We start from the raw sequence: 14,107 nt of genomic DNA on the forward strand, positions 1-14,107 counted from the left end.
AATAGAGCAATAAAAATATGAGAATGGCAAAGAAATACAGGAGAGTTTTCCTTTACTTAAGTAAAGATGAATTTGAGAATCAACCATAAGACAAACTTCACGATTTGAAAAAGAAAAAATGTTTTAAATATATATCTGCTTTAATACATTTAAACATATATGGTTTATATGTGTGTAAATTCCCTTAATTACTGTGCTAGATAGAAATTTATATTTTTTATACTTAAAAACATCAGGCTGCATTAATACAAGACATTTATGATGTAAACTTTTGCCCAAAAAGTTATAATCAAAATGCATTTGGCAAATATCTCACCAAACCTTTCACTGTGTATGTGTGCGTATCTGTCTAAATGGAAAATAAAGATTTTTATAGTACTTAGTAAGATAAAAAATCCTCTGTGCTACAAATGCAGCATTCCAAAAAGGCTATGTTCTGGTAACCATCATAATCCTTCAGAAATTGTTTATATTATGATTAGAAATCACTGTGCTCCTATATTCCCACAAATAGTTCATATGGTAAAGAAATCAGTAAACTTACTTTTATGCGTAACATCTTTAACATTTGCTCCCCTTTCTGTGCTTGTGATTAAATGTAACATTTTGAAATCCCAAAGTTCTGAGAAAAACATAAATCCTTGTCTCACAGCTGCTGTTTGACTCTGGAAACACATGCATTTTCTTTTCAAGCATCTACCATCAAAATTCCCAAAGGGGTTGGACTGGAGAACACCTGCATCTCTTCATTTAGTTCCAATAACAGAGCCTAAACTCCAAAATTACAAAAATAGAAGCTCTGTTCAGCTGTAGTTACATTTTGCCCCTAATTCCCGTGAACAAAAATGCTAGGAGCATGAAATCATTCAGGCAAGCTCTGTCATCAAGAGGATAAGATTTTTTGCACCAGAAGCCCAGTGGGAACATGATAGAAAACTGGCAACAATTACAGATAAACTACATAGTAAAGTCCTCAGGGAAGAGAGAGGAAATGTAATAAGATAGATGGGTATAATTTTTACACATTTATGCCCAAACCACAAATGTGAATTGTCTTTAATTGCTACAATATATAAGCATTCTTACTCATGTGCCCTGTCAAAAATACTAAAAACATAACTTCAAGGCAATTCACTTAATTCTACATTATGAGGAGAATTTTCTGGAACAAAAAACCATTCCCCATAAATTAAAATTTACAATCTAAAATACCGTCTCCATTTTAAAAACTCCTTAACAATTCATATCCTAACCAACCAACTACGAATGGTCAAATAAGAGTGTGTGTGTTTGCTGATATATTTTAATCCAGAAAGAAAATTACCTCCCCAATTTGAACATGAATTTCCAGAGAACAGAATTATAATTGTGACTTTCCTTCCCAATAACAATGATCAAAAGTTGTACATATCTGATGGGTAAAATATAAAATAACTTTTAATATATGGCAATCCAGTAAAGTTAAAACCTTATATTTATTTCTGCAACTGATTATACCAGGGAATAGAAAGATCAGCTTAAACTGTATTATATTTAAATGACATTTTAAGAGGAACAGTTGTTTTAAATTATTTTTAAATATCCTCATAATCATTTAATTCTATTTTTCTAGTGTTAGGAAGAAATAGTTGTTTTGAGTTTTATATGTCAAAAGCAAATACAGCATGATCATCTTACTTACACAAGTGACTACAGCCAGATACTTTAAGAGATTATCATCTTTAATAATGGTGAACCAAAATCAATTAGATGAAATTTCATAGAAGACTGACATTCTTCATGTAAATTCATATATTTATTTAGATTATAAAATACAGAAAACTATCTTAACAATAGTTTATGTGAAAAAGAACTCTAATTTCCAGTAGCACATATGCTTAAGACAAATATTAACTAAATAGAAGTTCACTATATATATGTGGAAAATACACTCTCTACTTTGTGCTATGTGGACGATTGTGTTAAATTTTATTTATTTTTTAATTTATTATTTATTTATTTTTGGCTGCCTTGGGTCTTTGTTGCTGTGCACAGGCTTTCTCTAGTTGCAGTGAACAGGGGCTAGCTACTCTTCAATGCGGTGCACAGGCTTCTCATTGCGGTGGCTTCTCTTGTTGCGGAGCAACGGGCATTAGGCACACAGGCGTCAGTAGTTGCGGCACACAGACTCAGTAGTTGTGGCTCTCGGGCTCTGGAGCGCAGGCTCAGTAGTTGTGGCACACAGGCTTAGTTGCCTGTGGGAACTTCCGGGACCAGGGCCCGAACCCATGTCCCGTGCGTTGGCAGGCGGATTCTTAACCACTGTGCCACCAGGGAAGTTCTCGTGTTAAATTTTAAAAGAGACGTTTTCAAACATGTAGTGGAAGTACGGCAATGACTCTGAAGGCAAATCATATGGGAAGAAACTAAAATAAATTTATTATGTTTAGCCTGGACTATTCAGTTTTTTTCCAAAAAAACAAAAAAAGCTTTTGTGGAACATCTACCATATGCAGAGGAGAAAGAAGGAGCAATTAAGCTAGTGCTAGAATTTTCAGCATTAAGAGGTAAGTAGTGCTATTAACTGAAATTGAATGATGGAGTATAAAATGGGGTGGGGGAGATTACACTGAGTTTCATATTAAACATGTTAGGCCACAGGAAAATATCCACAGGGCAATGGTCAAGAGGTGGCTAAAATTTGGAGTTTGGATCTCAAAAGAAAATAAATGGACAAAGAGATATATGGTTGGTTGCTAAACACACACACACACACACACACACACACACACACACACACACACACACTGTTGATGAAATCATCCAAATAGAATAGGGCTGGTGACATAATATCACGAACAACCTATATTTAAGGCAAAAAGGAAAGAAATGTATTTGAGGGGGGAAATGAATATGGTTCAGCAAGGAGAACCAAGAAACTACATTGTTGTAGTGTCCAGGATTGTGATCCTAAGCTTTTACCCTATAATGAATGATGTAGAACAGGGGTCCCCAACCCCTGGGCCATGGACTGGTACCGGTCCGTGGCGTGTTAGGAACCGAGCCACACAGCAAGAGATGAGCGGCGGGCAAGCCAGCAAAGCTTCATCTGTATTTACAGCCGCTCCCCATCGTTCACAGTACTGCCTGAGTTCCACCTCCTGTCAGATCAGCGGTGGCATTAGATTCTCATAGGAGTGCAAACCCTACTGTGAACTGTGCATACGAGGGATCTAGGTTGCGCGCTGCTTGTGAGAATCTAATGCCTGACGATCTAAAGTGGAGCTGAGGCGGTGATGCTAGAGCTCAGGAGTGACTGCAAATACAGATTATCATTAGCAGAGAGGTTTGACTGCACAGAGACCATAATAAATCAATTGCTTGCAGACTCATATCAAAACCCTATCAGTGAGTGGCAAGTGAAAACAAGCTCAGGGTTCCCACTACGCACTATGGTGGGATTCTGCACTATGGTGAGCTGTATAATTATTTCATTATATACTGCAATGTAATAATAACAGAAATAAAGTGCACAGTAAATGTAATGCGCTTGGATCATCCCCAGACCATTGCCCGCCCCACCCCGCACTGGAAAAACTGTCTTCCATGAAACCGGTCCCTGGTGCTAAAAAGGCTGGGGACCACTGATGTAGAAGACAGGAGACTCCTGAGTCAGACAAAGGACTTTATTACTCATGGCACAGCAAGCAGCATGATTATCAACATATGTATTTGTATCAGTTCTCTTTGCCCCCAAGTTCCATAGAGGTAACAACAAAGACATATCCAGATGGATGCCTGCACATGCAGTGGAATGCATTATAAGAAATGAATCCTGCACCTGAAACTAACCCAACATTGTAAATCAACTATACTTCGATTTAAAAAAATAGAAGAAATGAACCCCGAGTTGAGGAACCAAATCTTTTATAATGGGCAGTAAGCATGCCTTCCATTGGCTCCAGAGGGACACTAGATCTATCTCCCAAATACTGTTCACTATACAAATATCCTTTAAAAGATAGTCTAGAATAAAGAGCAGTCGGTGTCTCCATTCACAAGATATACAAAAACGCAAAAGACATCAGATGTTATCTTTTAATACCTGAAGGCCAAGAAAGACTAAGGTTTCAACAGAAAAGGTACAATCATACACAAATGCCAATGAAACATAAGATAATAAGTTTTGTCAGGTATATTTAGGGCCAATATATTATTTCATGTCACTTGTAAGACTAAGAAATGGAAGTTACAGTTCAACAAACAGAGGACCTCATAGTAATCGGACCTAACAAAGAAAGATGCTGTTAGATATTCTCTCCGATGGTAGATACATATATAAGGAGAAGGAAGAGGAGGAAGAAACGTAGGGAGAGAAGAGGGAAGACGGTTAACATGTATTAAGGACTTACTGTTTATCTGTCAAATACATTCATATCCTTCACTATCTGTCATAAATGTCCATTTATTCACTCATTCAAAAAATGATTTCTCAAGCGTTCCATATGTGTCAGGAAATTTTAGGCGCTGGAGATAAAATGATAAGCAACCAGTGACAAACTCTGTCCTCACAGAAATCACTGTCAAATGGTGAAGACAGACAGCATTCAAATCACACAACTACATAAATATATACTGTCATTAAATGCTATGAAAGAAACGTACAGTGAACTATGAAAATGAATGTAACAGAGATACCTAATCAAATTGGGTGGTGGGGGGTCGGGGAAAGGCAGCATCAGGGCTTTCTTGAAGATATAGTAGTTGAGCTAAGATCTCAACACTAAACTGAAGTCAACAGGTATAAGGTGAAGGGGTAAGGACAGTTTTAAGAATCCCAGACAGAAAAAAAAAAGGCATATACAAAAGCATAATCACAACTGAGAAACTGAAAGAAGGCCAAGAGATCTGAAGCACATAGAAAGGGGGGAATATCAAAAGGACTCCTAACACTGACTTAGAAATTGAAATGGATGGCCTATAAGTTCCTTGGTTCTAAGTTGATAGTATTTTGTGATCATTTTATATTCATAAATAGCAGACACCCTAAAATTTGTTTATACATTAATAACAGGATTAACAAATACTAAGAACTTTTTAACAAGCAGAACCTGCTATAAATCATAGGCAAAATATAGCATATGAAAAAGAGCTTAAGTTTATATTTAAAAGAGAAGGGAAGAAAAATGTTTAGAACCTATTTTAAAATATTTTACATACATCAATTATAGTCACCAAGTGCTTCTACCTCTGAAGGAGCCAAAGAAGAATCTATTTTCTCTATTTATCTATACAAACATAAGAAACAGAAGTGTCACTAAACGGTTCCTGTGAATAGTAACCATGAATGAAGAATGTGGGCTGGCACACTGGACTCCCATAGGAGCCTTCAGCTCCTTCACTGTAATCAGAGCCAGTCAAGCAGAGAAAGTGATCAAGGGGGAGGAGGGAAATGTGCAAAGGGAGCTGCTAAGACTTCAAAGACAAAACAATGCTGTGACATCATGGAAGTGTGGCTCTTTTGATAGTGCTTAATATGAAGTAAAGAAAGAGATCCTCAAAGTTAAGAACGTGCAAGGCTGGGTGGTACAATGTTTAGCAATATGGATCCTAAAAATAAAAGACAAAATGATAAACAGCCTAAGACAATGGGGAAATGTTATATAGTTAGAAGCCCCAGATTCAAGTTCAAAGTCTGACTTGTTCTGAGCCTCTATTTCCTCCTCTGTAAGACAAAATAACATTTGCTGTGCTGAACAGTCTTGTTTTATAACAAATAAAACAATTTATATGAAAGTGATTTTTAAATTGTAAAATACTGTTTTTATAACAAGTTTTACTAATACTACTATTTCTTTCAGTCAATTAATACTTAATTCCCATTAATAAAGCTGTCCATTCCCTCACATTCTGAAGTCAGAGTCAGAAAACTCTGCCTCTTTATCCTAATTGAGCTTCTCTCAAAACTCACTTCCTAATATAATATCTGCAACATTTTCTGGTCCCCATTTTTAATAACCCCCTTCAATTTGGGAGCATATGCACGAAGGCAGTTGTCTTCCACACATCATGCCATGATAATCAGAAGCCAATTAGAATGATCACCAAACTCCTCTAAAATACACAATTTGCCTCAAATCAGTTAGCCAATCACTTACTACTCCACATTCCAAAACCTCTCATTCAAATTCTATAAACAAATGGGAAAAGCTCATTAACAACCTCATCTGGATGGTCTGTCTCTAAAAAAGACAGCAGGGATTAATTGTGCTTTCCTTTCATTGTTCATCTAGAAGAGTTCAACTACCCAGCATCTTTTTTTTTTTTTTTTAAAGCAAACATCAATAAAGACTTGTGTTCTATGCCATTTCCCTTAGGTGCTCCAGCCTCAAAAAACAAACAAAAGCAAATGCAATCATCACTTACTTGCTCATACATTCACTAAATATTTGTTGATATCCTACTATATGTGGGATATTGTTCTAGACACTAGGAACACAGCAGTGACCAAAAAAGACAAAAATTCCAGCCATAATGAAGCATTAAATTCTAATAGCAGGGAAAAATAAAACCCAACAAATCAGTAACATGTATAGTATGGCAGAGTGTGATAAGTACTAAGAAAAACTTTAGAATAGTGGGTAAATGTGTGTGTGTGTGTGTGTATGTGTGTGTATGCACATATATGCAAACAAGAGAGAAAAAATCTTTTATATACAGTGATCAGGAAACAACTTGCTGAAAGCATGATATTTCAGTAAAATCTTAAAGGATTGTTAATAAATTATTTCTTCATTTAAAATTTATTTATAATTTATTCATACCATCAGTCATATATACACACACAGACACACACACACACCTCCAATTTTAAATCTTATTACAGGAACATGAAATTAGTCAATATTACTTTAAAACTGGCTTTGAAAAATAATACTTATGCGCTCTCTCATAACCATATCATAAACACCTAAGACATGAATGTGGGTGGCAGTTCCCAAGATGGATGGAAAATTTAAATTTAAAAATACCCTAAATAAAGCATGTGAATGTAGTTTAAGTAAAAACACATTTTAGGATTAAAACACACCCAAAGGAATATTTCCAAAGCACCAAATGCATGATCACATTAAAATTTTACATGCAAATCCATAAGCATATCACTAAACATAACACTAAAGTTGAAGATTAGGTGAATTTCCTTAACAGTAAGAAAAAAACTTTTTCCTAGAAATATCGTAGGTATAATTTTTTTATAGTAGTTTACTTTTAGACCCATGCTATAAAGGTTAAAAATGCAAATATATATTTGAGACCCTAGATATACATTTAAATTACAAAGAATAATACGAATATTGTTATTAGAAAGATCAGATTATTTAAACATGCTTGACTCAGTTCATTCTAATTTTGTATATGACAAGACAAAAAATGAAGAATCCCTGTCCAATTTAAGAATATGCAGTAGATTCTAATAAGCTTAGTCCCTTCTTAGGTATCAAAATTCTAACCAGATGGTCTGGTCATTCTAATAACATTTTAATGATCTTATGATTTGAAAACAAAACCTACTGAAAACTACTATTTGGATAATTACATAACAGAGTTTCTCAAACGGCATATTTAAAGAATATAATTAAATAGGCATTAAAAAAAGCATGATGTTGGGACTTCCCTGGTGGTCCAGTGGTAAAGAATCCGCCTTCCAATGCAGGTGAGGCAGGTTCGATAACTGGTCAGGGAACTAAGATCCCACATGCTACGGGGAAAGTCCACACACCACAACAGCTGAGCTCACGCGCCTCAACGAGTGAGAGAGCCCACGCGCCCTGGAGCCAGCACACCACAACTAGAAGAAGCCCCCTGCGCCGCCAGCTAGAGAGAAGCCCACGTGCCACAACTATGACCTAACTCAGTCAAATAAATAAATAAATAGGTGGGGGGGAAGCATGATGTTTATTTAACCACCAATCCCTTCTCCCAAAATCCGGGGTAGGCAAACCACATAGGCTAAATCTTGCCCATCTCCTGCTTCGTGAATAGAGTTTTACTGGAACACAGTCACACCCATTCATTTACATATTGGGTATGACTATTTTTGTGTGCTCTAATAGCAGAACTGAACAGCTGAGACAGAGCCCATATGGCCCACAAAGCCTAAAAGGTTAGTTATCTTGCCTTTAGTAAAATGTTTACCAGCCCCTACTTTAAAGGACTGGTAAAATCTTCTACCCATAGGCACAGTCTTACTTGGGTACTGGCCTCATCCTCACAATTTTTTCCTTAGGAAACCACACCTATCCTCATCAAGTTGAAAATGTCTTTTTGAGGAGTATTGTCTTTAAAGGCAAGCTGACTCAGGGGTTCTCAGACTCACCTTTCAAATACTAATTTCTAGTTTCTAGTGTGGATGCCATTCAGCTGCAAATGCTACTATAACAAATTCTGCTTTCAAATGGTTTTGCATCCATGCATATGTACACTGCTTCGAATATTCACCTCCATATAGTCTCTGTGTAGTTAATTATGAATCTTCTCATGGTTTCTACTTTGAACTTAGTGCAGTCATGCTTAACATATTTTCTATAAGCTACAGTTCTAGTCATATAATGTTAACTGAGCTCTACTCGTAGGCAGCTATTTGAAAGCACCTCACTGGCCAATTAATTCTAAAGAAAAAATTCAGACTCCTGACCCTTTTAAGAAATCTGTATATAGCTAACTTATTTCTAGCATCATGGTCTTGGCTTTACCAACTACATACTAACTGAACTCATGGCTGACATCAGGCTCTACTTACTATACCTTTTTATCCCCAGTCTTCATTGATAGTTCCAGTATCTCCTCTCAACATGAGAGGTGTGGATCTGCTACTATGGTGTGAATAAAATGGAATAGATTCTAGGCAAAGTGCTTCTAGAAAAAAATTTAACACTAAGAAATAACAGCTTGACTTCTGAGTTTTTTCCTTTATTACAACATCAATATCTTTTCCTTTTTGTAAAAGCACAGAAGGCCCAAACACCTAACTTTACCATGGCAAACTATGGGTCACAAAGTGCTACTATCCCAAGAAAAATATTTTCTCTTTGCAATGTTTTAAATTTCTTTTACTCCTTCCTATGTATTACATGATATATTTAAAAACTCAGTTGGGTTTAGTAGTAGTAGTAGTTGAATCTGAGATTAACTCTTATACATACAACTGAATTATCTCAATAAAATAGAGTAAAATCATTATTGTTTGTAAACACATCATTTATCAAAAATGATATAAAATACTTCATTTGAATTTTCAAAGAGCGTAACTGCAGAGTGTATCCCAATGGACACAAATGAAAAAGAGAGGAAGAAAGAAATGGAGGGAGGGAGGGAAGGAGGGAGGGAAGGAGGGAGGGACGAAGTTAAGGAAAGGAGAGAAGGAAAGAAAAAAGTCCAATTTTAAAAGTCTTGCTGGAAAAGAAAATGCAAATAAGTGAATAATGATGTACTTACCGGAACTGTGGCAGTAGTCCATATACTGTGGAACTAGGGCTGTGAAGGCTATTAAATCTGGAGCTAAGAGAGATTCTGGCTTTCTACTCTCATTGAGCCACTTGCTGCTATGAAGGTCTTTAGTGTCAGAAGGACCCTGAAGCAATGGAATTAACTTCTCTTTTCCACTCTCACCTGAACAGAAATATTTATGAAAAAGAAACTCTCATCAAATAAAACATAGGAGTACCCCGAAGATGTTTGATCTTAAAGTATACTAACATCATAATATAAAATTTCAGTTTATACTTGGTAATTCTAGCAGAACATTTAGTTATACTCTAAAAAGTATGACTGATAAAATTAAAAGCACTTTTAACTCTTAAAAGGTTGTTTTAATATTTAGCTGATGAATGTAGAACATGTTCAGAAAAGCTTATAAAATAAAACAACATGAACACACTGCATTCTAAATATTCAATGGAATCTGTACCTATTTAACCTTATTTAGACATTGAATTCACACTGGAAAAAATTAAATAACAAACAGTTTAAGGAAAATATTATGAAATAAAATATTGGAAGGAAGGCAAAATCAATTACAACATTCAGTTGAAAAACAGCTGGGTTTTCTGTTTAATTTCATTATACTAACAACATTTTAATTTAATTTTTAAGTGTCATATACATCTATACCTCCTATCCCCCCCCAAAAGTGTATGAATAAACCTTCCTTTAATATTTCCTCCCTCATAACCATTATTAAAACTATGCAAAGTTTTTTTCCTTAAATAAAAATTAACCTATTAATGTCAAGAAGTATCATCCTGGCATAATTAACAATTTTTTTCAAGTAAAAATAAAAAAATGTAAAACCTCTGATTCATAGGAACAATGAGTAAATTCTTGTTTCAGTAACGCTCCTTGTAAAACGCACGGCCAATTCTCCTACACAGGCAATAAAGTTTTACACAGTCCAGCTGCACATACCTGGGGCTTTGGCACAAATTTTTATTGATCCCATGGTCCCAGAGGCACATTTGACCAATGATGTGCTGCAGTACTTCAATTCAACATTCTGGATTGAGCCCTCAAGAGTTGGCAGGGGATTCTTAGATTTCACACCTAATAAAAGAAAACTGCAAATGTACTAGCCGATTGAATTTAAATAATTTTTATACTCCTTCACCAAGGCATTTAGACTTAATTATATTTTAATTATCTACCTCAGATGTTCTTACAGTATTTGTGTTAGGCTTCACAGTTTAGTGTTTAGGAGTTAAAAAGATGCAATTTTAAAATAAATGGGCTGAACCTGCATAACTATACTTATGCAAATTTGAAATAAATATTTGTTTAAAAATCAGGAGACTAAAAAATCATATTTGGTTTTAGAACATAGAGTAAGATTTTCAATTTGATACAAATTTAACTTATAAATTGAGTTTCATTTAGGCAGAGACATTTAATTTAAGCATGAAACTTCCTACGTAAACAGCCTCCTCAAAATATCTTGGCCAGGTGGGGTGAAGAGAGAGAAACAAAATAGCTCAAAACAGCTCCTAAGTTAAAATACAATAGCTTATAAGCAAAACTGACATCCCATGTGTAGCTAAAAGAAACTAAAGGGATTCTATATCAATTAACAAAAAAAGTGAATATTAACATCTCTACTATATGCTACTTGCTGAAGACCATAAAAGCACAGAAGGGAACAATTACCATGACATAAATGGTAGGGAAAACTTAATTCAAAAAGGAGAGATTCATTTTGGCCCTGTAGGGTAGGTGAGAATTAAAAAGGCAGAGAAACCTTAAAACATTACATTAACATTATTGCAAACCACTAAAATAATGATAATGATGATGAACTCTAATCAACTAACATTTACTGGAGGACTTACTATGTGTGATACACACATCTCATTCAATCCTCACAACAGGGCTGTGATAAAGATGTTATTGTTATCCTCATTTTTACAAACTGGGATATAACGGATTAGACGAGTTAAGTAATATTCGCTCAGTCCTACAGCAGAGAGAAAGAGCTGAGGTGTTTAACACAATTTGATCCTATCACAGAAAACTTCACCACTCATTTCAACTGTATTCATGAAGAATGGCCTTCTTTTCCCCATTCCACATTCCAATCAAATATGTATTATCCTTCATATTTGAAACTCCTTTAATGAGAACTAAGTATGAATAATTAAGAAAATCATGAACTTTTTATGACAGACATATTAAACATTACTCTAAAATCTTTGATCTCAAACTCTGGTGCATTCAAGAAGCCCCATAGTCCTCCAAGAGTCTTCCTGAGATATGGCCCAGGAACCTGCAGTTTAACTAACACACTACATGGTTTGCCAGTAGTTAAAGGACATCATCTTGAGAAATACCTTCTCACATAGTAATCTTTACTTCAGAAGGACCTATAAATTTACTGATTCCTATTTGACTATTATATAAACATGTATCAATTGGTTGCTATTCCCCAATATTCACCACCTGTGTTATTTCCATTTGCAGTGGTACCTATTATCCTCAAAGCAGGAGTCTAAATGCTGTGTATTTATACATTTTTCTATGATTTTATCAGTTTTTATCAAATTCTCAAAATCTATGACTCAAAAAACTTAAGCAGTATTTCAGAAAGTTAAATGATGCCAACAATATGAAATAAACATAGCAGTAGTAGTAATAACAGTTGTAGCAGTACTACTAGTTATAGCATCTAACACTCAATGACTAAGTGCCATGCACTATGCCCAGTTTTTTTTATTCATCTCAAAAGAAAAAAAAAAAAAAGGTAGCTATTACTATTCCACTTTACATTCAGGAAAACCAAGGTTTAGAGAAATAAGGATTTTGCCCAGGCTCAAGTCAGAAAGTGGGCAGGTGTGGTTCACTTTTCTCTTCATAAGAAAAGAAACTGAATTACCCTGCATATTTAACATCTACTGTGGATACAGAAGTTATAATCAGTGGATAATTTACGCTGCTCCAATCATTATGTTAAGTGATGAGAGGGATACAAAATGGAATAATACCCTCCTCTAACTCTCAAGCCCCCGGAGTCAGACTCTCATTCTATGCCAATTTTTTGAAAAAACTTAAAGAATCTAGATAGTGATGAGCAGACAAGAGCTAATCAAAGATTCTCTCAAGGGGGTTTCCCTGGTGGCACAGTGGTTGGGAGTCCGCCTGCCAATGCAGGGGACGCGGGTTCGTGCCCCGGTCCAGAAGGATCCCACATGCCGCGGAGCGGCTAGGCCCGTAAGCCATGGCAGCTGGGCCTGCACGTCTGGAGCCTGTGCTCCGCAACGGAAGAGGCCACAACAGTGAGAGGCCCGCGTAGCGCAAAAAAAAAAAAAAAAAGAAAAGAAAAGAAAAAGATTCTCTCAAGGGTTACTGATGGTGTTAAGAACCAAAAGAATTGAATTAGTTCTGGTAGATGCAAAAATAAACAAATATGAATAGACAAAAATGGCTTTTTAAAAAATTATTTTATAAGCTGCTTCTTTTACAGTTTACACCAAGTTTAGGACTCTACCTTGAATCTGAAATGATACGTCTTTGTTAATATCTAATGCATGCCATACATAAGACTCTTATCAGAAGAAGTTGCCGGAAACCTCTTCTGATCAGAATCACTTATATATATATAAAGCATCTTAGTTTAGACTAATACTATCAAGAAATTATTTCACTTTTTATGATCATTACATTTCTCAGATTCTAAAAAAAATATTTGTTTATTTGGCTGCATCGGGTCTTAGTTGTGGCACGCAGGATCTAGTTCCCTGACTAGGTATCAAACTGGGGCCCCCTGCATTGGGAGTGAGGAGTCATAGCCACTAGACTGCCAGGGAAGTCCCTCTCAGATATTTTTAAACTTGTTTTAGTAACTAAAACATCCTGCATACTTTCTCCTTAAGAAAACTTTTTCAAAAAGTAATTTGTTTTTAATGGCTCAAGCTCAGATTTTTTAAAAGATAATTATAATCATCTTTTGATAGACTTCAACAATGGAGGAAAGCTGCTAGTAAAAAATAACCTCAGTAATGTAAATTATGGACTTTGGGTGATTATGATGTGTCAATGTAGGTCCATCAATCGTAACAAATGTGCCCCTCTGGTAGGGGATGTCAATACTGGGAAAGGCTGTGCAGACCAAGAAGGAGGCAGAAAGTATATGGAAAACCTCATACCTTCCTCTCAGTTTTGCTGTGAACCTAAAATTACTCTAAAGAAGAAAAGGTATTAATAAAAAATAATTTAAAAATAAACTTGGTTTCTTTCCACTCTACCATCAAACCAAAATTTGTAAAATACCCCAAACATAAGCACTATGGAGGTAGAAAGGAGCAGAGTCTTGGCATTGCACAACTCAGGGTACCATTCACATTTTTTTCTGTCTACATGAATGCAACTTCCTGAAACTGTGAAAGGAAATCTCCTGTTGGGAATGCAATATGGTGAAACAAAAAGACCAAAAGCTCTAAAACTGAAAAAGCAAGGCTTCAGATACAGGTAGCATTACATATCTAGTAGTTATGTGCCTTAAGGCAAGCCACTATTATTGTTCCATGTGGAGGCCAAAATACTACAGTTATTGTTCAAGGTATTTAACTCTGAGAAATCTGCTGAA

General features: G+C 35.6%; 1 protein-coding gene across 1 annotated transcript in view; it reads right to left on the reverse strand.

Moving 5' to 3' along the window:
* The window catches only part of VPS13B (vacuolar protein sorting 13 homolog B), an 816,084-nt gene that overhangs the window by 554,111 nt on the left and 247,866 nt on the right, over window positions 1–14,107 (reverse strand). The window contains exons 18-19 of the mRNA XM_024756522.1: window positions 10,444–10,578; window positions 9,475–9,648 (exon numbers count right to left, since the gene is read on the reverse strand). Of these exons, the coding sequence (XP_024612290.1) occupies window positions 9,475–9,648; window positions 10,444–10,578 (309 nt within the window). The remainder of the gene's footprint in view (window positions 1–9,474; window positions 9,649–10,443; window positions 10,579–14,107) is intronic.

Source organism: Neophocaena asiaeorientalis, unplaced genomic scaffold, assembly GCF_003031525.2.
Source record: "Neophocaena asiaeorientalis asiaeorientalis breed wild unplaced genomic scaffold, Neophocaena_asiaeorientalis_V1.1 scaffold29, whole genome shotgun sequence".
NCBI classification, from domain to species: Eukaryota; Metazoa; Chordata; class Mammalia; order Artiodactyla; family Phocoenidae; genus Neophocaena; species Neophocaena asiaeorientalis.